The sequence below is a fragment of the Theobroma cacao genome, chromosome 1 (assembly GCF_000208745.1).
Source record: "Theobroma cacao cultivar B97-61/B2 chromosome 1, Criollo_cocoa_genome_V2, whole genome shotgun sequence".
Lineage (NCBI taxonomy): Eukaryota > Viridiplantae > Streptophyta > Magnoliopsida > Malvales > Malvaceae > Theobroma > Theobroma cacao.
Genome location: NC_030850.1, coordinates 7,374,452 through 7,401,673, shown reverse-complemented (window position 1 = coordinate 7,401,673; position 27,222 = coordinate 7,374,452). Strand labels below are relative to the sequence as shown.

At 32.1% G+C, this 27,222-nt stretch overlaps 3 protein-coding genes across 7 annotated transcripts; all 3 read right to left on the bottom strand.

The window, feature by feature from the left end:
- Nucleotides 6,948-9,319, bottom strand: LOC18611866 (ankyrin repeat, PH and SEC7 domain containing protein secG). Its single transcript, XM_018117079.1, has 3 exons — nucleotides 8,698-9,319; nucleotides 8,069-8,601; nucleotides 6,948-7,124 (listed from the first exon to the last, which is right to left on the bottom strand). Exons 1-3 carry the CDS (start codon nucleotides 9,317-9,319, stop codon nucleotides 6,948-6,950), a joined length of 1,332 nt encoding a protein of 443 aa, XP_017972568.1.
- LOC18611865 (ankyrin repeat, PH and SEC7 domain containing protein secG) lies at nucleotides 15,150-16,814 on the bottom strand. The gene is made up of 2 exons (XM_018127319.1): nucleotides 16,078-16,814; nucleotides 15,150-15,956 (listed from the first exon to the last, which is right to left on the bottom strand). Exons 1-2 carry the CDS (start codon nucleotides 16,654-16,656, stop codon nucleotides 15,186-15,188), a joined length of 1,350 nt encoding a protein of 449 aa, XP_017982808.1. The 5' UTR covers nucleotides 16,657-16,814; the 3' UTR covers nucleotides 15,150-15,185.
- Nucleotides 21,394-24,109, bottom strand: LOC18611864. 5 transcript variants are annotated; one of them, XR_001929443.1, is made up of 3 exons: nucleotides 22,927-24,109; nucleotides 22,453-22,826; nucleotides 21,394-21,721 (listed from the first exon to the last, which is right to left on the bottom strand). XR_001929443.1 is itself a non-coding variant. In XM_018127344.1 (3 exons), exons 1-3 carry the CDS (start codon nucleotides 23,231-23,233, stop codon nucleotides 21,677-21,679), a joined length of 705 nt encoding a protein of 234 aa, XP_017982833.1. In that variant the 5' UTR covers nucleotides 23,234-24,109; the 3' UTR covers nucleotides 21,394-21,676. The 5 variants fall into 5 exon arrangements, 4 of the variants coding, with proteins under 4 accessions (XP_017982833.1, XP_017982838.1, XP_017982829.1 ...); XM_018127344.1 differs by having other exon boundaries at nucleotides 22,453-23,013; nucleotides 23,135-24,109; XM_018127349.1 differs by having other exon boundaries at nucleotides 22,686-23,013; nucleotides 23,135-24,109.

The following is a 27,222-nucleotide window of genomic DNA, read 5'->3' as shown; positions in this document are numbered from 1 at the left end:
AAGCACGGTGTGAAGAGAGTTTTAAATTATAATAATATTTAAGTTAAAAATAAGGAAAATTTTTTAATGTTTTTTCTATGTAAATAACTTTTGAGTCATGCTATTTACTTTATCACTTTGTTCTAAATATTTTTATCTTGGATGAATTTAAATTATAATCAAACTAATAAGTTATTATTATATCATAAAATAAAAAGTGTTATGATATGTATAAATAATTAATGCCATTTATTTGGCTAAAAATAGTAACTTATTTAAGATTTTTGCTTGATAATGGGGTAATTTTGTAACTTCATAACTTTTGGGGCTTCTTCTATAATTGCCAAGTGTCAAGCAAGGAAGCCCTTTGTATAATAAGCCCTTTGTATGATTTTCTCCTAAAGTTTTCCTTATTTTTTTTTCATGTCAACCGAACATGATATAATAAATTTCAAAAAAATTTAAATATAATATCTAAATTTTTTTAAAATTATTTAAAAAATAAATTTTTAATTTTTTGTTATGTTCAATCAAGTCTCTTACTTTTATTTTGTATTTCTTTATTTTTATTTTGTATCAAATAGATTTTATAATTAATAATTTGATTAATTGTCGTTTGTGAAAATTATACTTGTAATTTTTATATTATGTGATATTGATGTGACATGTTGACATATCAAATAAATTTTTAATTAATACATCAAAGTGAGAAAAAGATTGATTTTAGTTTATTTTATATTAAAATTTTAATTTTTTTTAGAAAATTGCTATTTCGTGGTTATATTTTAATATCAAAAAGTAAAAAAAATAATTTATGCAAAAATAAGTTAGAATATAAAACGAGTATTAACTATTTAATAAAAAGAAACTTAAAAAAAAAGAATGAATGGAATATATATTTTCTTAAATTGAAGAATTATGTAAAATTATAATAAGATCTTATTGTTCAACAATAACCTATAATTGAATCCGGTTTGTATATATCATTTCCAATTAATTCTTTCTATGTATTATTAATCTATTAAATTAAATATATTTGTGAGTATGAATTTTTATATATATCCCCAAATCAAGCTAATTAAAAAATCTTATTAAGTATTTATTGGATGTTAATCAAGCATACTTTAAAATTTAATTAAATTCACTATTTAAGTGTTAATTAGCTGAGATGGTAATTTTTGAGGAAAATGCACCTTAATTTATCAAGCTTATACATTACATGATAAGATAAACATATATAATATTGGTCTAAAATTATTGTCATAGCAATTTAAGGTTTTACTTAATTTTTTTTTATGCTGACCTTGTTCGTTTTCTTTGTTAAAAGTGGTAAATCCTTTAAAAAGATTTACTTTTGTTTCTAGTACTATTTACAGCAAAAATTTATTAAATAACCTAAGGGTGAAATTCATGGGCTTTATTAACATAATCTGGCTGTTTGCGAAATTGCCTGGATTCATGCTTGCGTGTTAAATAACATGGGAAGAAGCTTAAAGCATATTTTTACCGTACATGTTCACTGTCGGATATAATATTGATCATATTTTTATTTTGAAATTTAATTTATTATTTTTCAATTAAAATGTAATGACTTTTTTATTTTATTCCTTTATGAAAAATTGACTATTGAAATTAATTAATGATTATCATTAATTAATTAACATTTTACTAGTATTTTTTTCCAAATTAACATTATCTGTTATATTTTGAAATGGCAAAACAATTTTTTCCATTAATTTTTTTTTATTTTTTTTGTCCCAAAATAGGAGTACAATATAAAACTGCACCGGTTCAAAATTTTGAAAAAAAAAAGGGAAAAAAAGAAAGAAAGCAAGAAGAAGAGGTGAGCGTATGAGAAATTGACATTGGTTGTGATACATAAAACTGCAAATACAGCTACAACATAGAAAATGTGAAATGTTAATTGATGCAAGATGCGTCCATCTTCAAGGGTGGTACGTACGCCAATTTGAGTGTTGATCAGGCTTGACTTAACGTTGTTTGTACCAGAGTCTGCAGAACCGATGCAGAAGAAGGAAAAGGAATAACAAGCATGCTAGACAAGGATTGAGAAATTAAAAGACATCTAAAAGAAACACGCCTCCTAGTACTACAACGCTAATTACCGATACCAGGGGAGCATTACACATGGACATCATTCTAACAAAACCCAAAAACGAAAACACGTCGATAACTATGGGCATTAAAAAATAACATGGAGATATGGCATATATTGGCATTTGAGAGCATAGAGCAAAAAATGCCAATATTACCTGAACAGCAGTCCTCAAACCTAGGGGAAATGGTCCAAGGAGGCCCAAGGTTAGGAAAAACGCTACTATAAAGACTGCACAGTTTGTAAGATAGAAAACAAGAAAATGAAATGGATGCATGACTGATCTTCCCACCAGATTTCTATTTATTCTAGGATGGGTTGGACCGGCTGTTAGCGGCAGTCCTAATGTTACTAATAAAGCGTTACGGTCTTCGCTTGATATGTTAATCCATATCTTTAAAATTTTCCGCTGATGTCTTTGTTAAAAACTTGAAAATTGGTTGCCACGACTTACCTATGGTTGAAACTCCAGGAAATGAGCATACACGCACTATATTAATGTTCCCTCCGTTGTTAACCTGGCCCCGTGCAACATCCAGAGCTGTTAACCCAGCCTGATTGGTCACATTTTTTATCAGCCTTGCATGCTAATAGTAATTTGAGCATCTGTTTAATAATTGAGACATAAAATACAATAAAAAACAAGGATCCATTCTTTTAGCAAACAAGTAGAAGTAAATCGAGCAGATGGATGAGGTTTGATCATCTGGGGATGATTAGTGGGCACAGCTCTGTGCAAGGCAGTGTTGCCATCCCTATCATTTCGGTTCACCATGTTTTGACTATAGTCAATTTTGAGTTCTTTTTATAAATAGACCTCATGCATAAGACGTTCATGAAAATAAGTTTTTTTATAATTTTAATTGCTTTTAGTCAAAAAAAATTAAAATTTGAACAAAATTACCCTCAATAAAACCGATCCATTTGTTTCGCTCCATGTCTCGACCCGAAACCTATTAACGGGTTAAGTATGTTTAGATTCGAGCTTCAAACTGACTCAAATTCTTTAAGTTTTCCTTGTCAGATCATTCATTTTTGGAACATTCTTTACTAGAAGAAAAACGTTTAAGCATTTTGAGCTTTTTAAAATAGTTTTTAATACATGAAGAAAAACTTTTGAGCATTTTTAAGCATTTTGAAATAATTTTTGATATATGAAAAAAAACCTTTGAGCATTTTGAGTATTCTTTGTCAAGTAAGTATATTCGTTAATTATGTTGTTAAATGAAATATGGTGTATCGTTTGAAGTTGTTGATCTTGTTAAATGGAATTCAATAGTTTTAGTGGTTTTTAGGCATTGTGTAATCGATTTTGGGGCATTATGTGATTAGTTTTTAAGCATTATGTTACTAATTTTTAGACATTGCATGACTGATTTTGGATATAACGTGACTAGTTTTAAAGCATTGCGTGACTAATTTTTAGGTATTGTGTGATTGACTGATATGGCATTGCGTGATTTGTTAGTAAGGCATTACGTGACTAGTTAGTAAGGCATTGCGTGATTAGTTAGTAAGACATTATGTGACTTAGACATTGCTTAAAAATAAGTCATGCAATGCTTGAAACTCAGTCACGCAATGATTAAGTCACGTAATGCCTAAAAACTAGTCTCGTAATACTTAAAAACTAGTGACACAATACCTAAAAATCAGTAATATAATATCTAATAACTAATGGATTTGCTTGCTCGCAACTAGATTTAAGTTGTCAAAGTCATACGGTGTTTTAATGTACAAATGTGTTTAATTAATTTCAACTCCTTAACTTTGGGATTCAATGAATAAACCAATAAACCCAAGAACCTAAAACACATACTTTTTTTTCTAAGTCATGAAATTGTGCATTTCATAAAAAAAAGTTACAAAACTCCATAACCCTCCAAAGTAAGACAAAATATATCCCTATCGGGAGGGTCTTGCTCACTCCCCTTATACAAAAACAAAATATACTCTCTTTACAAAATATTCCTTGAACAATTCTAACTCAAAATCTCATAAAAAGAAACAAAATTACCAACAAACATGCTTAACAATCATCCAAATCTCAGACACAATAAATCCGTGAACCACCATAAAACCTATCAAACATGTTGTAGTTATTCCTTTTCCTTGAGCCCATCATCTTAACCAATTCGCTCCAACTTATCAATACAGGCATCTCTATCGCAGCATACGTTTTGAATCAAGTCATCATCAGAAAGCATCCAGTTACCACATTCATCATACTGACTGCAATCATCATAGAAGAGCAAAATCGTTGTTCATCGTCTTTGAAAACCCCAAGATCCACAATCCCAAAAAATAAAATACAATAAGAAAGAGCTTATGTCATTTCTGCTCTTTGGGATGGTGAAAAAAAGTTAGATGGCGAGATAAACAGTATTTAACCAGAGAGAGAAATAGAGATTTAATTTTAAAATTTTTATTTGGATGGCGAGATAGAGAAAACTAAACTATTTCAATTTGTTTAAAATTATTTAAAAAATATTATTGTCAAGTCATGTTAAAAATTAATTAAAAATAATTAAAATTATAATGGATGATATTTTTCCAATGCAATGTAGAAAGCAGTCTGATTATGAATTGTCACATCAAAGATACACTTAAGACAATCCTCCAAGAATATGGCCAAAAGATCAATGTTCCCTTCTCTTATCACATGATGCAAAGGAGTGTAGCCCTCCTTCCCTTTGACACGAACAAGATCTTTATCCATTTCCAGGGGACGAAGCACCATCTCTTCATGTCCGTTCTGCAAGGCCAGGTGAAGGGAGCTAAAACCACTTTGGTTCAACTTCTTAGCAAACGATGGCTATAAGTTCATCAACTCCATCACAAAATCGGTATGCCCTGCGGCTCCAGCTATGTGCGAGGCAGTGTCAACAAAATCCACCTCATCAATGCACTTCAAAACATCTCCGTCTTCTTGAATTGATGCATAGAGTGCCTCGATATTTCCTGCTTGAGCAGCTCCCCTCCACCTGGCAATCATAGCGAGACGAGAAACGCTATATATAGGCAAAGAATTGAGCTAATAATTATAGTAACTAGTTGGGTGAAAGAGAAAGTAGTTGTAGTTTCTACAGGAAATGAAGTGGGATTATTTCTACTGCATCAGGATTGCGCTTCTTTATAAGGTGCTTGTCTTCATGATCGACGAACTTACAAGTAAACTTCGGTGTTTTTCAGTCAGTCGATTACACTCAACAAAGAAATAGTAAAAACTGGAAAAAAGCGAAATTAGAAGGTAAAACTTTCATACTTACAAGAAAACTTGGGTGTTTTTGAGTCAGTCAATTATAGTGAAAAGGATACATTACAAGTCGGAAAAGGTTGAACAAAAAGGTCAGAGCGTTCATGGAAGGAAAGTAGTTTAAAACTTTGGCCTTCATTCTCGTAGTTTCATGGAAATAACCCAAACTACCATTGGACCACTAAGCTAAAAAATTTCGGTGGTTTCCCTTGTCAATCTCCTTCTCAAACTTTTTCTTCCAATGTCAATGTCTAATTAAGGGCGGCGAAAATTCACTTCAATCCTATTTATTGTCCTAGGAAGTAGGATTAACCTTATTGACTAGTAGTCTGGCCTTAACCACTAGTTAATAAGGTTAAATTATCAAAATGCCTGTTGTTTCAAAATGTATACTTTTTTTCCTTTCAACCATTCAGTGCCATTTGTCAGCAATGACTAGTAACTTTAGAGAATATAAAATTATCCTTAAAATTTTTTAAAAAACAAAAATATTAATGCAAAAAGTTTGCATTTAATTACGTAAATAATAACAAAAGTTTTCACTTCTTAAAAAAATAGTTTCCATGTTACCACTTACCGGCGACACTGCAACAACTCGACCACCTCTTAATATGGTGATCAAAGAAACAACTAAATAAAGAAAAAAAGTTACTAATATCCTTGTTACAAAATTGTTCTTCCTAATAACTTGCACAGAGCTAATCTTTTTATAAGTAAGTATTTCAATTGTGAGACTCTCTTCTGTTACGTTTTAATCCATCGATTTATATCATTATTCACATATATGAATTGTAAGAAGAACTAGACTTACGAATGACGTTTAAAATTGTATTGAAAAGTTCTCAACATAAAATGAATGAAGCAACAGGAGCCGCCTCTCAGAGCCCCAGCTCCCCACAATGGTTAAACATTCACAAACCTCAGACCTCTCCATGAAAGATATTGCTTGATAACCTGCTTTGGTTTTTGTTTTTTACTTTTTGTTATTTTTTGTTTTTCATTATTTTTATTTTTTAACCGAAAATAAAAACCATCAATAACCAAACTAAAATCAACAAAAAGCTGGGGCTAAATAAATCGATCATTTTACGGTAGTATGCAAAATTTTGGGTGCAGAAACTTAATCCTGCCCCAAAAGGTCATAAAATGTTGTTCAATTGTGCTCTGCATCCTTTTCAAAATTCAGCTAGAGCCTAGAGGAGCCTGCTGCCAGCTCATGTGAAAATATGGTAGAAAAGGAAAAGCGGCGCATGCAGCAAAGATGAGAGAATGTTAACTCAATTCTCACTGAATGGCCCAAATTAGGGTATAGTACCGGCGTTGGAATATATTTACAGCTTTTACAAGTGGGAATAAATGAAGGAGAACCAAATTAACTCTAAAGTAATCAAAATGTCAGAATATTTGATTCATTAATTTGTACATAATTTTTTTTTTAAAATAAATAAATATATAAAAAAACTCTAAGCTAATAAACCAATCTAAACTGAAATTTGAAAAGCACCTATTTCTGAAACCGTGTGTTTCACACACATGATATGCTGCTTTTGTGCTGTGTTTAAGTGAAACGGTGCGTTTAAAGCACCGTTTGTTCTGCTATGGCTTGTGTTCCTTTGAGGCACGATTTCTCTCCTTGTTGCTTCCAACTTCAGTTCCTTCTTCTCTTGATATTCTGCCATTTATGATTTCTTCTGGACTTATTTGTTCTTCATGTCTGATATCTGTCATCCTAAATTTGAAGGTGGGCTTGAGGGTTGAGAGATATATCATATCCTGGAAAATATTTTGAGAAATTCATGGGATTTATTAACATAATTCGGCTTTTGGAAAATTTGTCTGGATCCATGCTTACCGGTTAAATAACATGCAAAGAACCTTAAAGCATATTTTTTTTTATCATTACATATTCATAATTGTAGGATATAATATTTATCAAATTTTTTATTTTAAAATTGAATCGATTATAATGTAACTTTTTTTCGATTTTATTCATTTTAAAAAATTGATTATTGAAACTAATTCATCATTATCATTAGTTAATCAACATTTTACTACTATTTTTTCCAAATTAACATTATCTATTACGTTATGAAATAAAAAAATAGTTGGCAAAACATTTTTTTCCATTAAATTTTTTTGGTCCCAAAATAGGAGTACAATATAAATTGCACTGGTTGATTTCACAGGGGTGTTTTTTGTACAGGGTCCCTTCTCACCTCTTCCTTGGAAAATCTTTTTCTGTTTCTGTCATGAGAAGGATTCTTCCGCAGGTTCTTTTTTGTTTTACTGCGGCTTTTGCATGATTGTACAGGGACTCTCCCTATCGATCTTGAATTTAATACTACACTCAACCTTTCAAAAAAAAAAAAACTGCACTGGTTCTAAACTTGGAAAACAACAAAAGAAGAAGAAGAAGAGGTGATTGCATGACAAATTGACTTTGGTTGTGATACATTTAACTACAAATAGAGATACAACATAGAAAATATGAAATCTTAATTAATGAAAGATACGGAGTGAAAAATGACACCCAAAAGGAACCAGCATCCTAGTACTATAACGCTAATTTTGGATACACGGAAAGCACTCGACATGGACATCATTATAACAAAAACCAAAAATATAAATATGTCGATTACTAAGGGCATGAAAGAATAAAATGGAGTTATGGTAATTATTGACATTTTAAAGCATATACCAAAAAATGCCAATAATACCTGAAGAGCAGTCTTGAAACCTCGGGGAAAAGGTTTAAGGAGGCCCAATGTTAAGCAAAACGCTACTATAAAGACTGCACAGATTGTAAGATAGAAAGCAAGAAATTCATTTGGACCCAAGAGTGATCTTCCTACCATATTTCTACTTTTTGTAGAATGGGTTGGAGTGGGAGTGGGAGTGGAGGTTGGAGCTCCACTAGGCGGGCTTAAACGAGTTTCGGAAACTTCACCCTGCCAAACGCCACCAGGCGGGCTAAGAATTGCTTGGTAGGTGGCTGTTAGTAGCAGTCCTAATATTACTAATAAAGCGTTGCGGTCCTCGCTTGATATGCTATCTATATCCTGAAAAATCTCCGTTGATGCCATTGTTAAAAAGTTGACGATCGGTTGCCACAACTCATATAAAGTTGAAACTCCAGCAAATGAACAAACTCCAAGTATATTAATGCTCTCTCGGTTGTTAACCTGGTCCCGCGCAACATCCAGAGCGGTTAAACCAGCTTGATTGGTCGCATTTTTATCAGCCTTGCATGCTAATAGCAGTTTCAGCATCTAGGTTTAATCAAGACCTAATCCTCTATCAATTAATGACCGCAAAATACAATCACAAAAGGATCCATTTCTTTTACCAAAAGTAAAATTAATTAGAGCGGGTAAATGAGAATTGATGACCTGGGGGTAATTCTTGGCTGCAGCTCTCTGCAAGGCAGTGTTGCCATCCTTATCTTTCCGGTTTACCACGCCTTGACAACAATCAGTCTTCTGCAGCATCTTGGATAAGACATGAAGAGCAGCTAATCTATCGTTTTCAACAGCAATGTGAAAAGCAGTCTGGTTGTGAATTGTCACGTCAAAGATGCATTCAGGACAATCCTCCAAAAATTTGGCCAAAAGATCAAGGTTTCCTTCTCTAGTTACATAATGCAAAGGAGTGTAGCCCTCCTTCCCTTTAACACGAACAAGATCTTTATTAATTTCCAGGAGACGAAGCACCGTCTCTTTATGCCCGTTTTGCAAGGCCAGGTGAAGGGAGCTAAAGCCACGTTGGTTCAACTTCTTAGCAAATGATGGCTTTAAGTTCATCATCTCCATCACAAAATCGGTGTGCCCTGCGGCTGCAGCTATGTGTAAGGGAGTGTCAACAAACTCCACCTCATCAATGCGCTTCAAAACATCTCCATCTTCTTGAATGGATGTATAGAGTGCCTCGATATTTCCTGCTAGAGCAGCTCCCCTACATCCGGTAATCATAGCGAGACGAGAAACGGTATAGGCAGGGAATTGGAGGCGTTTGAGCTAATAATTATAGTAACTAGTTTGTTGAAAGAGAAATCAGTTGTGGTTTGTGAAGGAAATGAGGAGGGATTATCTCTACTACATCAGGATTGCGTTTCTTTGTAAGGTGCTTGTCTTCTTGCTCGGTGACTTTTTAGTCAATCGATTAAAGTCAACAACGAATCACTAAAATGCGAAATAAAAAGGTAAATCTTTCATACTTACAAGAAAAGTAGGGCATTTTTTGAGTCACTCAATTTCAATTATAGTGAAAAGGAAACATTACAAGTCGGAAAAGGTGGAACAAAAAGACACAGCTTTCATGGAACGAAGTAGTTTAAAACTTTGGTCTTTCTCGTGGTTTCATGGAAATAACCCAAACTATTATTGGACAACTAAGCTCAAAAACTTTCAGTGGGCACCCTTGTCTTGTCTATCTCCTTCACAAACGTCTTCTCAAATGTAAATGTCTAATTAAGGGGGGCGAAAATTCAACTCAATCCTATTTATTGTGTTCAGAAGTGGGATCAACCTTATTAACTAGTAGTCTTGCCATTACCACTAGTTAATAAAGTGAAATTATCTAAATGCCTGTTGTTTCCAAATGTATACTTTTTTTCCTTTCAACCATGCTGTGCCATTTGTCAGCGATGACTAGTAACTTTAGAGGATATAAAATCATCCTTAAAATTTTTTAAAAAACAAAAATATTAATTTAAAAAATCTGTATTTAATTACGTAAATAATAACAAAAGTTTTCACTTCTAAAAAAATAATTTTCATGTTACCACTTACCAGCAACACTGCAACAACCTGACGCCCTCTTATTATGGTGATCAAACAAAGAATTAAATAAAGAGAAAAAAGTTACTACTATCATAGTTACAAAATCGTTCTTCCTTCCTAATAGCTTGCACACAGCTAATCTCTTTAGAAGTTAGTATTCAATTGTGAGACTCTCTTCTGTTACTTTTTAATCCATCTATATCATTATTCACATATATGAATTGTAAAAACTATACTTACAAATGACGTTTAAAATTGTATTGAAAAGTTCTCAACATAAAAATAATGAAGCAACAAGAGCCGCCTCTCAGAGCCCCAGCTCCTCTCAATAGTTAAACGTTCACAAACCTGAGATCTCTCCATGAAATTAAGATATTGTTTGATAACCAGCTTTTGTTTTTGTTCTTGTTTTTTTATTTTTTGTTATTGTTTTTGTTTTTCATTATTTTTACTTTTTAACCAAAAATAAAAAACAAAAAACAAAACCATTAATGACCAAAATAAAATCAACAAAGAGCTGGGGCTAAATAAATTTATCATTGTTACGGTAGTATGCAAAATTTTGGGTGCAGAAACTTAATCCTGCCCCAAAAGGTTATGAAGAATGTTGTGCAATTTTGCTCCGCATCCTATTCAAAAGTCAGCTAGAGCCTAGAGGAGACTGCTGTCAGTTCATGTGAAAATCTATAACATAAGTAAAAAAAGCTTCAAAGGGCTTCTTCATTTACTTACGTGTCAACTTAGATAATGTCTATCTTTTCAATCTCTAAACCCATTAATAAGTCCAAATTTAGAAAAGAAGCAGTCAACCCACGTTTCATCAATTTGGAAACCCATTACTAAGTCCAACTTTATAAACAAATAATCAACTCACGTTTTTCCATCAGTCAAATTCATATTTCTTTTCTCCATATCCAAAAAAGCTATGTTTTGTAGGAAGGAGCTTTGAACTTGTATGGTATAAAAGGAAAGCGACACAGTAAAGATAAGAGAATGTCAACTCAATTCTCATTGAATGATCAGGGTACAGCACAAGCGTTAGAATATATGCAGCTTTTACAGGTGGGAATAAATGAAGGAAAACCAAATTAACTCTAAATTAATCAAAACATTCAAATATTTGATTTTTCTTTTTAAAAAATAGGGTTCCAAATATATAAAAAAAAAACTCTAAACTAATAAATCTATCTAATCAAGAATTTGAAAAGCACCTATTAATGAAATGGTGTGTTTCACACACATATGATATGCTGCCTTTGTGCTGTGTTTAAGTGAAACAGTGCGTTTAGAGCACCATTTGTTATGCTATGGCTTCTGTTCCATCGAGCCACGATTTCTTTCCTTGTTGCCTCCAACTTCAGCTCCATTTCTTGATTGACTTGTGATTTTAATAAAATTCGACCAAGTTGATGTTGACAAAGAAAATAGCAAAATAGTTTTGCATCAGATTATAGGTAAACTTTCTTCACTTAATTGATTTAATTTGTATAAATTATTCTAAAGGTATCTACTCTGAAAAATTAATTATTAAAATTCCTAAGAATTTTTAATGCTTTATAATCAAAGAAATATCTCAAAAATGATATTACATTAACAAAAAAAAAAAAAAGGGCCTCGTAGGACCAAACCAAAGCCTTTCCATTGCCCATGNATAATAACTAATTATAAACAATATGTTATAAAATCAAAGGTGATAACTAATAAAGTTATTAAGTATAATTATATAAATAAAGTTTATTATAAATTATAGTAATGCTTATGTATAAATTAAATATATGTATATAGAATATATTTATACAATTATATATATATATATATATATATATATATATATATATATATTAGTAAGTTGTTATGAGAGATATGTAAATATTGTGTGTGGTAATATTTTTTTTTACTAGTCCAAAAGAAGGTGGAGAACGTCATGAGACGAAGAGGAAGAAACTTTAAAAAGAAATTTATAATTGGGAAATTATGAATATAACTACAATGTTTACTATTAAAAGAATATTCATGAAAATCATATTTTTGGTTACTGGATAACATGAGAGAAACCAAAAATTATGGTAGAGCTTATTCTACGAAAGTAGAATATTCCAAATCTATGTTCAAAGGTTATTGGAACCGTTTATTGCTATTACTTGTTTGGTATAAATGCAAGGATCCATATTTAGGGATGAGAATAGATCAAGAAGGATTTAAAATTAAAAAAAAAAAAAAAAAACTTACTTGCCTTGTGCAGACTATGATGTCATTGGGAGTAATGTTATTGCTAGTGAAATACGCTTACAATACTAGGTGTTGAATATGGTAAGTTTACCATAAGTTTTATCATACAGGAAATGTTTCCTTTACAATAAGTAAAGCAATTTTTTTTTTAAATGATTTCATCGGGAATGTAGCGCCTAATAAGGATACCTATGCTATGACTTATAAATTGAAAGGTAAGCTAGGATTTGTGGATTCTAGGAAGAATTATTTTGAAAACCATTTTCAGAATCCGGATCGTTTGACCACCAAGCCTTTCTATGATCAAGAAGGTGTCATTACTCACTTGCTTTCAGAGCATGTAAGAATCTTAGAGTCAGCATTTGCTTTGGCTTCTGAAAATACTGAAATATACAAGCAAGTTTAAAATAAAACTAATCAAGGAAATGCTAAATTGCTTTAGCAACTTAAGAATTGTCTTAAGATTTCCAAAGGAATATGGACTTGATAGTATATTTCCTGAATATTGTCTGGAATCAAACAATGAAAGATATGAGTGTAGTGGATGTAATCTTAAGAATTAAAATATTTCAAAATGAAAATGACATAGCGTTGTCACAATCGCACTACATTGAAAAGCTACTTAAAATATTTTTTGATTATAGTAATTTTATACCAACATCTACACCCATGTATTCTCAAATTAAATTAGCACTTAATGCTAGTAGAGTTGTTGATCCATTACAATACACAAGAGTAATTGGTTGCTTAATATATTGCAACGACATGTACAATGCCAGATATAGCATTTGCTATTGGATTACAAATTTAGAAAATCATGCTTCCACAAGCAGATGAATTTTCAAGCTTGGTGGGGGTGCCATTTCTTGGGGATCTAAGAAGAAAACGTGTACAACGGATTCTTCTATGGCAACTAAATTTATTGCATTAGCTACTGCCACCAAGGAAGCCGAATGGTTAGGAAATTTACTCTATGGTGTGCTCTGTTGGCCTAAACCAATTTTTCTAATTTCTATCCGTTGTAATAGTAAAACAACTTTAGCAAAAGCATATAGCCAAGTGTACAATGGAAAGTCTAGACATATTGGATTAAGACATAGCTATGTCTAATAATTAATTTTTAATGACGTGATTACTATAATTTTTGTAAGGTCTAATGAAAACTTGACGAATCCTTTTACAAAAATCTTGCTAGAGATCTTGTAAATAAAACTTCAAAGGGGATGGGGCTCTAGCTCATAAATTAAAAGTCACCCATGGTGGAAACTCGACTCAACACTTGGTATAACGTGAAGTCTTGACTTCGATGAGACAAAGTACATCATATAATATTCCATCCCAAGTAAAGTGCTAGGTACCTGTAATGGTAAAGAAATGATGAATTATATACTATTAATAAACCCATAACATAAAATTCTTAGAATGCTTTAGTAACAGGGTATTTTTTATGGGATCTACTTATATGAGTTTGAAGTGTGGTTGTTCCTAGGAGTTCAAGAGCTTGGCTCTAACAGCAGTCATGAAAAGAGGATACAGACGCATGGTTATAAAAGCGTCGTCGAATACTATGCATTAATTGGTGTTGAAATAGTTGTGTGAGATGTGTTCGATTAACCAAATGAAATAGCTAGTTTAAAGCTTAGTTTACCATGTAATTTTGCTTAACTTTAACATATTTTCACTAAGTAAAGATTCAATTGAAAAACACATTCATTTATGCAATTGATTTCTAAAATTATAGAAAATTTGGATTAATTTGAAAATGGTGAGGGATTGTTGGAACATTTTCAAATAAAATGTCGATTAGAAAAATCATATTTGAAAACTATATTTATTGAAAAGAAGAAAATAAAAGAGGAGTCACGTCTGTTGGGAAAAACTAAGAGTTATGTCTATTTGAAATAGACAAATGTGACTGTTTGAAAGAGACACAAATTGTGTCTGTTGGGAATAGGCATATAAGCCTATAAAAAAGACTATCTTTTAGACAACAGAACATATATCAGAAAACAATAGCAGTTTCCTTCATTTCTTAAATATTCTTCAAGTTTTTTTTTTATATTATTTTGCTGCAAAAAAATATCATAGAAGTGTGATAATCTTGTCATACTTCGGTGAGTGTTTAGTGGATTGATCTTATCAATACAAAACACCGTCAATCACTAAGCTTCATTGCATCTTCAACGTTTATACGCCGATAACTCTTTTGCACACTTCAAATAGGGACGAATAAAATCTCAAAAATAGTGATGTTGATACACGCTTTGAAGCCAATTTCTACATTTTCTAATTTAAAGTTCTAACAATATCAAATCTTGAAAAATATTTTATGAAATTCATGGACTTTATTAACATAATCTAGCTTTTGGCATATTTGCCTGGATTCATGTCTACGTGCTAAACAACATGCAAAGAACCTTAAAGCATATTTTTTTTTTGTCATTACATGTTCATAATTGTAGGATATAATATTTATCAAATTTATCATTTTAAAATTCAATCAATTAAAATCTGATGTTTTATTTGTTTTTATACATTTAAAATATTGATTATTGAAACTAATTAATCATTATCATTAATTAATCAACATTTTACCACTATTTTTTCCAAATTAACAATATCTGCTACATTATGAAATAAAAAATAGTTGGCAAAACATTTTTTCCCTTAAATTTTTTTGTCCCAAAATAGGAGTACAACATAAAACTGCACTGGTTCAAAACCTGGAAAAAAAAAAAAAAGAAGAAAAGGTGATTGTATGACAAATTGACTTTGGTTGTGATACATTTAACTACAAATAGAGATACAACAGAGAAAATATGAAATCTTAATAAATGAAAGATGCGAAGGATTGAAAAATGACACCCCAAAGTAACCAGCATCCTAGTACTGTAACGCTAATTTTGGATACACGGGAAGTAGTACTCATGGACATCATTATAACAAAAACCAAAAATAAAAATATGTCGATAACTAAGGGCACGTAAAAATAAAATGGAGTAATGGTATATATTGAGGTTTGAAAGCATATAGCAAAAAATGCCAATAATACCTGAAGAGCAGTCTTGAAACCTCGGGGAAAAGGTTTAAGGAGGCCCAATGTTAAGAAAAACGCTACTATGAAGACTGCACAGATTGTAAGATAGAAAACAAGAAATTCACCTGGATCCATGATTGATGTTCCTACCATATTTCTACTTTTTTTAGAATGGGTTGGAGTGGGAGTGGAGGTTGGTGCTCCACTAGGCGGGCTTAAACGAGTTTCGGAAACTTGACCCTGCCAAACGCCACCAGGCGGGCTAAGAATTGCTTGGTAGGTGGCTGTTAGTAGCAGTCCTAATATTACTAATGAAGCGTTGCGGTCCTCGCTTGATATGCTATCCATATCCCGAAAAATCTCTATTGATGCCTTCGCTAAAAACTTGACGATCAGTTGCCACAACTTATACAAAGTTGAAACTCCAGCAAATGAACAAACCCCAAGTATATTAATGCTCTCTCGGTTGTTAACTTGGCCCCGTGCAACATCCAGAGCCGTTAAACCAGCTTGATTGGTCACATTTTTATCAGCCTTGCATGCTAATAGCAGTTTCAGCATCTAGGTTTAATCAAGACATAATCCTCTATCAATTAATGACCGCAAAATACAATCACAAAAGGGATCCATTTCTTTTACCAAAAGTAAAATTAATTAGAGCGGGTCAATGAGATTTGATGACCTGGGGGTAATTCTTGGCTGCAGCTCTGTGCAAGGCAGTGTGGCCATCCTTATCTTTCCGGTTCACCACGTCTTGACAACAATCGGTCTTCTTCAGCATCTTGGATAAGACACGAAGAGCAGCTAATCTATTGTTTTCAACAGCAATGTGAAAAGCAGTCTGGTTGTGAATTGTCACGTCAAAGATACATTCCGGACAATCCTCCAAAAATTTGGCCAAAAGATCAAGGTTTCCTTCTCCAGTTACATAATGCAAAGGAGTGTAGCCCTCCTTCCCTTTGACACGAACAAGATCTTTATTAATTTCCAGGAGACGAAGCACCGTCTCTTTATGCCCGTTTTGCAAGGCCAGGTGAAGGGAGCTAAAACCACGTTGGTTCAACTTCTTAGCAAATGATGGCTTTAAGTTCATCATCTCCATCACAAAATCGGTGTGCCCTGCGGCTGCAGCTATGTGTAAGGGAGTGTCAACAAACTCCACCTCATCAATGCGCTTCAAAACATCTCCATCTTCTTGAATTGATGCGTAGAGTGCCTCGATATTTCCTGCTAGAGCGGCTCCCCTCCATCCGGTAATCATAGCGAGACGAGAAACACTATAGGCAGAGAACTGGAAGCGTTTGAACTAATAATTATAATAACTAGTTTGTTGAAAGAGAAAGTAGTTGTGGTTTGTGAAGGAAATGAGGAGGGATTATCTCTACCACATCAAGATTGCGTTTCTTTGTAAGGTGCTTGTCTTCATGATCGGTGACTTTTTCGTCAGTCGATTAAAGTCAACAAGGAAACAATAAAAGTGGGGAAAAGGCAAAATAAAAAGGTAGAACTTTCATACTTAAAAGAAAAGGTATTTTTTGAGTCAGTCAATTATAGTGAAAAGGAAACATTACAAGTCGGAAAAGGTGGAACAAAAAGATACAGCTTTCATGGAACGAAGTAGTTTAAAACTTTGGTCTTCATTCACGTGGTTTCATGGAAATAACCCAAACTATTATTGGACAACTAAGCTCACCTTGTCTATCTCCTTCTCAAACGTTTTCTCAAATGTCAATCAACTCAATCCTATTGATTGTTTTCAGAAGTGGGATCAACCTTATTGACTAGTAGTCTTGCCATTACCACTAGGTAATAAGATTAAATTATCTAAATGCGCGTTGTTTCCAAATGTATACTTTTTTTCCTTTCAACCATGCAGTGACATTTGTCTACGATGACTAGTAGCTTTAGAGGATATAAAATCATCCTTAAAATTTTTTAAAAAACAAAAAATATTAATTTTAAAAATCTACATTTAATTACGTAAACAATAACAAAAGTTTTCACTTCTAAAAAAAATAATTTCCATGTCACCACTTACCAGCAACACTGCAACAACTTGATGCCCTCTTATTATGGTGATCAAAGAAACAATTAAATAAAGAAAAAAGGTACTACTATCATAGTTACAAAATCGTTCTTCCTTCCTAATAGCTTATACACAGCTAATCTTTTTATAAGTATGTATTTCAATTGTGAAACTCTCTTCTGTTACTTTTTTATCTATCTATATCATTATTCACATATATGAATTGTAAAAGCTATTCTTATGAATGACGTTTAAAATTGCATTGAAAAGCTCTCAACATAAAAATAATGAAGCAACCGAAGCCGCCTCTGAGAGCTCCAGCTCCTCTCAATAGTTAAACATTCACAAACCTCATGAGATCTCTCCATGAAAGATATTGTTTGATAACCTGTTCTTGTTTTTGTTTTTGTTGTTTACTTCTTGTTATTTTTTTTTTCATTATATTATTTTTAATCAAAAATAAAAAAACAAAAAACAAAACCATCAATAACCAAAATAAAATCAACAAAAAGCTGGGGGCTAATTAAATCTATCACGTTTACTGTAGTATGCAAAATTTTGGGTGCAGAAACTTTATCCTGTCCCAAAAGGTCATAAAGAATATTGTTCAATTGTGCTCTGTATTCCTTTCAAAATTCAGCTAGAGCCTAGAGGAGCCTGCTGCCAATTCATGTGAAAATCTATGACTTAGTGCATGTTTGATCTAACTTTTTTTTCAACTTATTTACTTTTTAAATGTAAAAATCAGCTCAAACATAATCAATTGATAAGCTATTAAAAAAAAGTACTTTTATTTAAGAACAAAATTTTTAAAAAAATAGCTTAAAAAAAACTCCAAGGAGGAACTTCCTTTTTTTTCTCTTCTTTTAAAAATACAAGAAAATTTTTATTTTTTTTCAAAAATATCTTTATTATTAAAAATAATTACAATATTATCTTTTTAAAAAAATATATTTTATGATAATTTTAATAAAAATTATAACTTATAAAAAAAATTATAAAAAATTTATAAATAACTTTAATTTAATTTTTAAAATTATTATTTTTTATAAAAACTTCATAATAACTTTTAAATTAAAAAAAACNACTTCACAATAATTTTTAAATTAAAAAAAATCAAATTAAGCATACTCTTAATAATAAAAAAAAAAAAAAAAAACCAAAGTAACTTTCACAATTTGCCACGTTAGGGCTTCCAGAGTTGACAAGTAAACTTTTAAGTGGCCTTCTCAAGAAAAGTTTTAGGCTTTGGTCAACTTGGGCAGGCCGCATGCCCACATCCTTTTACTGTGGCGTTAGGTTTGTTTTTTGGCCTCATTCCTTTCTTTCTAACTTGCTCTTCTCTCTTTTCAGACTCCTGTGAAAGGTTTTGGTTAATGGAGATTTGTACAACTGGACGACGTGGGTGGCCTGAATTTGTTTTCCTGTTTTGGTTCTTCGGATCGGTCTTCGGGATGTCCATCATCCCTTTTCAATCACCCATTCAATACTGTAGTGTTTTTTAATCTTTATGAAACGTGAACGGAGCACAGTGAAGCAATGATTATGACGTTCAGTTGTACTGCCAACAACCAAACTTCCCAATCAGCTTTGCCTTGGCCTTTTGAAGTGGGCAATGACCAATGGCCACGTTAACAGGCTTTCAGTCACTTGCTAGGTTGAAAATTACAATTGTTTATGATTTATTTAAGAAAATGAAAAATATAGGCGCACACACTTTCCCACTCCATCCCTCCTCGATCTTCATTCTTCAAACAAAATAGCTTTTTTTTTTTTTGCTTTGAATGGAACTTACATTTCCCAACCAAAAATAAATCTTCTCAACTAAAAGCCTTCGAACTGTCATAAAATATCGTTTCATTTTTTTTTTGTTGCTTTAGTTTGTTCAATTACTTAAAATTTTTTTAATATAAGAAATACAGTTGAATAAGAGTATACCTTGATGATGCAATTTGAAGAGAGAATCGATGAAAGAGAATATGTAAAAAAACAAAGATATTCTTTAAATTATATAATTATTTTTCGTTTTTGCTATTTAGTCAGGATAGGATGGATTAAAAAAACGGAATGGATTGGGAAGTAGTTTTTCTTTGGCTTGAATTTTTATTTTATTTTACTTTTACTTTTTTTAAACTTATTAATCACTGGCTGGTTTAACAATTTTGGAATTTAATGTGTGTATAATTTTGGAAGTTAATTTTGAAACTGATTCCCCGGAAATAAAAACCTTTGAAATGTCATATAATTTTGTTTCATTTCTTTTTTGTTTTGTTGCCTTAGTTTGTTCAATTACTTTAAATTTCTTTGACATATGAAATGCAGTTGAGCTGGAGTCCACCTTGATGATGCAATCTGAAGAAAAAATTGGTGAAGGAGAAGATGTAAAAAGCGAAAGTATCCTTTAAATTATATAATCATCTTTTCTTTTTGACTCTTTAGTAAGGAAGAAATAAAATGGACAAAAAAATATAACACACTAGGAGGCAGTATTTTTTGTTAGAATTTCTACTTGATTTTACCCTTTTTTCGCTTATTTATCACCACTTGTCTTAACTATTTTGGAACTATGACTTCAAAAATAAAAACTTTTGAACTATCATGTAATTTCATTTCATTTCTTTTATGTCTTGCTTTTTACTTTTTGTTCTCTCAGTTTGTTCAATTAATTGAAATTGTTTTGACATATGAAATGCAATTGAGCCGGAGTCCACCTTGATGATGCAACTTGAAGAGAAAATCGGTGAAGGAGAAGATGTAGGAAACAAAGGTATTCCTTAAATTATAAAATCATCTCTTCTTTTTGGCTATTAGTAAAGCATTACTTTTTTGGTTAGGATTTTATTTGATTTTACCTTTTTTTACTTATTTATCACTGCCCGTCTTAACTATTTTGAAAATTAATGTGTGTATTAATTTTCATTGATCTTTTTACATTGATATTGCTTTATGCTTTAACAAAAGATATTATCAGTCAAGACTCCGGTGGTTTCACGCACAGTTATCAAGCTAATCTTTCTCTTTATAGGACTCAAAAAAGGATATGTTTTACATGATTATTTTTGTTGCTTTCAGTTTTTCAAATGTAAGTAGTTTGTTCTACTCTTTTGAAACTGGTTCTTGACACCTTTTTGCTGCACCTTCTGCAAAAAGCATTTATCAATCAAGGAAGGATTTTCACCATAGGCTTAACCACCAAAGTAATGAAATCAGGAATAACCAGCCACAAGATGTTTGATTGTGATGAGCTGCGAAACCAAGAATGCTACACTCCAAGTTCTGCTGCTGCTTCAAGATCAATGACACTTCCAACAAGAATAGAATCAGAAGAGCAAACTTTACCATCACCAGTCAGCAACCGAGTAGCTAGAAAACTATTCCTCAAGTTAACACCACAGAACACTATAACGTTAACTTTTGTATGCACAAAAGTAACTGCAAAAACATAACATCAGAGCATAATGTAAATTTTATTCATGGCCACACTCCTTTTGTTAAGTAGATACAAATGAATGTATAAATTTATAAAAATTGCTTTATATTTTTTGTTTAAGCAAGCATAACGAATTGAAGAGTGAATAATGATCTTAATTTTCATTATGATCATTCACTTTCACTTGAATAGGTGCAAATGAATGCATGCTCTCTCCTTTTGTACGAAAAATTGTATATTTTTTTGCCATGAACATTTTTTACAACAGTTTTTTTTTTAACCCGAGCACGGAGCACGGGACAAAATCTAGCATGGTATAAAAGGAAAAGCGTCCGATGCAGCAATGGTGAGAGAATGTTAACTCAATTCACATTGAATAATCCAAATTAGGGTATGATACTAGCTTTAGAATATATATAGCTTTTACAGGTGGGAATAAATGAAGGAAACCAAATTAATTCTAAACTAATCAAAATATTTGAATATTTAACTTATTAACTGATATATAATTTTTTTTAAAAAAAAATAAAATTGGAATTCCCTTCTCCAAATACATAAAAATACTCTAATCTAATAAACCTCTCTAAACTAAAATTTGAAAAGCACCAATTACTGAAACGGTGTGTTTCTCACACATATGATATGCTGCCATGGTGCTGTGTTTAAGTGAAACGGTGCGTTTAGAGCATCATTTGTTATGCTATGGCTTCTGTTCCTTTGAGTCACGAATTCTTCCCTTGTTGCTTCCAACTTCAGTTCCTTCTCTTGGTATTTTGCCATATATGACTTCCTCTGGACTTATTTGTTCTTCATGTCTGATATTTGTCATCCTAAAATGGAAGGTGGGCTTGAGGGTTGAGATATCAAATCCTGGAAAATATTTTGAGAAATTCATGGGCTTTATTAACATAACCTGGCTTTGACAAATTTGGCCGAATTCATGTTTACGTGTTAAATAACATGCAAAGAACATCAAAGCATTTTTTTTATCATTACACGTTCATAATTGTAGGATATAATATTTATCAAATTTTTCATTTTAAAATTCAATCAATTAAAATGTAACTAATTTTTTTGTTTTTATTCATTTAAAAAATTGATTATTGAAACTAATTAATTATTATTATTAATTAATCAACATTTTACTATTATTTTTTCGAAATTAACAGTATCCGTTACATTATGAAATAAAAAAAAATAGTTGGGAAAACATTTTTTTCCATTAAATTTTTTTTCCCAAAACAGGAGTACAATATAAAACTGAACTGGTTCACAACTTCAAAAAAAAAAAAAAGAGAGGTGATTGTCTGACAAATTGACTTTGGTTGTGATACATTTAACCACAAATAGAGATACAACAGAGAACATATGAAATCTTAAGAACCGAAAGATGCGAAGGATTGATAAATGACACCAACAAGTAACCAGCATCCTAGTACCATAACGCTAATTTTGGATACACGGGAAGCAGTACACATGGACATCATTATAACAAAAACCAAAAATATAAATATGTTGATAACTAAGGGCACGTAAAAATAAAACGGAATTATGGGATATATTGACGCTTGAAAGCATATAGCAAAAAATGCCAATAATACCTGAAGAGCAGTCTTGAAACCTCGGGGAAAAGGTTTAAGGAGGCCCAATGTTAAGAAAAACGCTACGATAAACACTGCACAGATTGTAAGATAGAAAACAAGAAATTCAACTGGATCCATGATTGATGTTCCTACGATATTTCTACTTTTTCTAGGATGGAATGGAGTGGGAGTGGAGGTTGGAGCTCCAACCTGCCAAACAACGCTAGGCGAGCTTAAACGAGTTTCCGTACCTGCACCCTGCCAAACGCCACCGGGCGGGCTAAGAATTGCTTGGTAGGTTGCTGTTAGTAGCAATCCCAATATTACTAATAAAGCGTTGCGGTCGTCGCTTGAAATGCCATCCATATCCTGAAAAATCTCTGTTGATGCCTCTGTTAAAATTTTGACGATCAGTTGCCACAACTTATATAAAGTTGAAACTCCAGCAAATGAACAAACTCCAAGTATATTAATGCTTTCTCGGTTGTTAACCTGGCCCCGTGCAACATCCAGAGCCGTTAAACCAGCTTGATTGGTCACATTTTTATCAGCCTTGCATGCTAATAGCAGTTTGAGCATCTAGGTTTAATCAAGACAAAAACTTCTATCGGTTAATGACCGCAAAATACAACCAAAAAAGGATCCATTTCTTTTTACCAAAAGTAAAATTAATTAGAGCGGGTCAATGAGATTTGATGACCTGGGGGTAATTCTTGGCCGCAGCTCTGTGTAAGGCAGTGTTGCCATCCTTATCTTTCCGGTTCACCACTCCTTGACAACAATCAGTCTTCTTCAGCATCTTGGATAAGACATGAAGAGCAGCTAATCTATCGTTTTCAACAGCAATGTGAAAAGCAGTCTAGCTGTGAATTGTCACGTCAAAGACACATTCAGGACAATCCTCCAAAAATTTAGCCAAAAGATCAAGGTTTCCTTCTCTAGTTACATAATGCAAAGGAGTGTAGCCATTCTTCCCTTTGACACGAACAAGATCTTTATTGATTTCCAGGAGTTGAAGCACCGTCTCTTTATGCCCGTTTTGCAAGGCCAGGTGAAGGGCGCTAAAACCATGTTGGTTCAACTTCTTAGCAAATGATGGCTTTAAGTTCATCATCTCCATCACAAAATCGGTGTGCCCTGCAGCTGCAGCTATGTGTAAGGGAGTGTCAACAAACTCCACCTCATCAACGCGCTTCAAAACATCTCCATCTTCTTGAATTGATGCGTAGAGTGCCTCGATATTTCCTGCTAGAGCGGCTCCCCTCCATCCGGTAATCATAGCGAGACGAGAAACGCGATAGGCAGAGAACTGGAAGCGTTTGAACTAATAATTATAATAACTAGCTTGTTGAAAGAGAAAGTAGTTGTGGTTGTGAAGGAAATGAGGAGGGATTATCTCTACCAGATCAGGATTGCGATTCTTTGTAAGGCGCTTGTCTTCATGATCGCTGACCTTTTTGTCAGTCGATTAAAGTCAACAAGGAAACCCTAAAAAGCGAAATAAAAAGGTAAAGCTTTCATACTTACAAGAAAACTTGGGTGTTTTTTGAGTCAATCAATTGTAGTGAAAAGAAAACATTACAAGTTAGAAAAGGTGGAACAAAAAGATACAGCTTTCATGGAACGAAGTAGTTTAAAACTTTGGTCTTCTTTCTCGTAATTTCATGGAAATAACCCAAACTATTATTGGAACCACTAAGCTCAAAAAATTTCGGTGGTTACCCTTCTCTATCTCCTTCTCAAACTTTTTCTTCAAATGTCAATGTCTAATTAAGGGTGGCATACATTCACCTCAATGCTATTGCCCTCAGAAGTGCATGGGATCAACCTTGTTGACTAGTTGTCTTGCTATCATCACTAGTTAATGAAGTTAAATTATCAAAATGTTAGCGATGTATCTCTTTTCTGATTTTTTTTTTTTTTGAGAATTTTTTAACATGAATGGTCAACATTGATACTAGACTAACGATACCTTAGAATAGGTCTTGTACTTTCACTAGGTATGGAAATCTTTTGCCCACATTCTACGAGAAAGCAACTTTTTCATAAATTCACATGGCAACTAGGCAAGGTGTGTCCTTTGTCCACATTTTAGCTCGTTTACAGATTCACGTAGCGACATTTGCTATGTGTAAAGGCGTGTCAACAAATTCGGCCTCAGTAATGCGCTTCAAAACATCTCCGTCTTTTTGAATTGATGGATAGAGATGGGGGATTATCTCCATCGCATCAGGATTGCGTTGTAGATAAGGCGCTTGTCTTCGTAATAGACGACTTACAAGTAAACTTGGGTGTTTTTTCTGTCAGTCAATTATAGTGAACAAGTAGACATTATAAGTCGGAAAAAGGTGGAACAAAGGGTAAAACTTACATGCAATTTACAGTTAAATGCTCAAATTGAGACTAAAGATCAAACATTTTAATTGTAATAATTAAGAGTCAAATATTTTTAATTTTTTATAATTAAAAGTTAAGTTGACATATAGATGAAATATGTATCACACATTATAAAAATCACGTGAGCTAATAACATGACATCTCAAAAATATTTTTTAAATATTTGCTGTACAATATGTTGGGAAATATTATTATTACTTTTTTTGAAAAAAATATTATTAACGTCATATTGAAAAATGTTGTATTATACGTCATATTTTAAAATTTAACTATTACACGTCATATTGAAAAATGTAACTGTTACATGTCAGATTAAAAATTTAATTGTTACATATTATGTTAAAAAATGTAATTGTTACATATCATGCTGAAGATTTAATTGTTACACATTATATTAAAAAATTTAATTATTGCACGCTTAATGAAAAAGTTATTACACGTTACATCATAATTTGAATCATTTTAACGTAACAAAAATGACTTTCTAATAAAATCACCTTTTCATATCTTACATGACAAGATGCTTCATCTCCTTTTAAATTTGAATTGAACAAACATCAGGGATATTACATGTCATTTTCTAGTAAGAGCAAAGCATGCATATTTTAAACACATCAGACATCTCTCACCTTAACTTTTAATTGAAAAAATTGAAAATATTTAACCTTTAATTATTACAATTAAAATATTTAACCTTAAATTGACAAAAACCTAAAAATTTTGACTTTAAATTGAACACTTGGAAGTAACTAAGTAGTTTAAAACTTTGGACCACTAAGGTCAAAAATTTTCGGATGTTAAGTCCTGATCTTGCTTCAAAATGTCTAGATTACTTATAGAAATTTAGCAAATTTCCTGTCCGTCCTTTATGGACCCTTGTCGCCACCAGGCCCACACTATGTTGATTTATTATTATAAATTCTACTTGTACATGTACCCTCATTAAAAAAAATAATATCCAGCGACTATTTTTTTGCATTTAAATTGAAGTTTGAAAAAGTGCATACATAAATTACATTAAGAATTTGCAAAATACAAGGGTGAAAACAATAAGGTCCCCAATACAACAAAAAGAAAAGGAAAAGAATTAAGTGACAGCACCCTAACTTTGTTACCAAAACAAAAACCCAGATGCCAAACTCATTGTAACTCCAATCGTCCCCCAGACCAAGATTTGGCATCAAACTACACTTGATTGGAACCAATTGACCACCCCATGTTTTGTCTTCAGTGAGAACTGGTTCATAGATTCCCAGTGCTAATAACGCTCAAACGTTGTCAATTATGGTGAACTTAGGTGTTTTTTTGGTCAGTCAATTGTAGTGAACAAGGAAACTTTGGAACAACGTGGTATAAAGCTTTGGTCTTCTTTCTCCTGGTTTCATGAAAACAACCCAAACTTTGGACCACCAAGGTCAAAAATTTGCGGTTGTTAACTCCTAATCTTTCTCAAAATGTCAAGATTGCCTGTAGAAATTGAGCAAATTTCCCTTCTGTCCTTTGTGGACACTTGTCGCCACCACATCCACTTATAGTGAACGTTTCTTTCAAGGATAGACGAAGTGATGCCCGTGTGCTACGTTTGGGACGGTCAATGTTTTTTTTATTTAATTTTTTATTCAATTGTTGGAAATTTGACAAAATAAATATATAATGATGCTGAGCAAAATGCCCATAGGTCATTTACAAAAGAAAAAGAAAAAAGTTTAAAAAAGACACTTGAAAACTGATAAAGCGAAATTAAATTAAACAAATAAAAGAAATGAAAGCAACAAATATATAGGATAACAATCATATTCTAAAATTAATAAAAAAAATAAAACTCACCTTAATTTACTCCATTTCTAAATCCTACAAACAAAAGGAATTTGAATAATTACAATTAGTTTAATATAAAATCATATAATAAAATGAAAATTTTACTGATTAAATTGGTAAATCCAAAAAGAAAAACCCTTAAAAAATTTTTGAAAAGAATAAGAAATTGACAAATATAGCACCCAAAACAAAAGTATAAATGACACCACCAAAGTAAACCTGACTCATGCAAACAACTGAGGGATCCACGTTGCGAAACATTGATGCTCCACGTGACGCAAACTATGGTCCCTTTGGAATTTCCTCAGATGAGAAAAATAATTTATTACAGATATTCTGTAATTTCATCTTTCTAAAGTTTTCTTTACTTTTTCCCCAACAACCAAACATGAGATAATAAATTACGAAAATATTAATTTTTCAAATTTTTCCGTATGTAAATTTCATCCGATTTTATTTCGAATGTCTCTTAACTATGTTGATTGTTGATTGTTGATTGGTTTGTTATTGATTTATTCCGTGGCTATAATAATATTTTAATTATTATAAATTCTACTTGTACATGTTACCTCA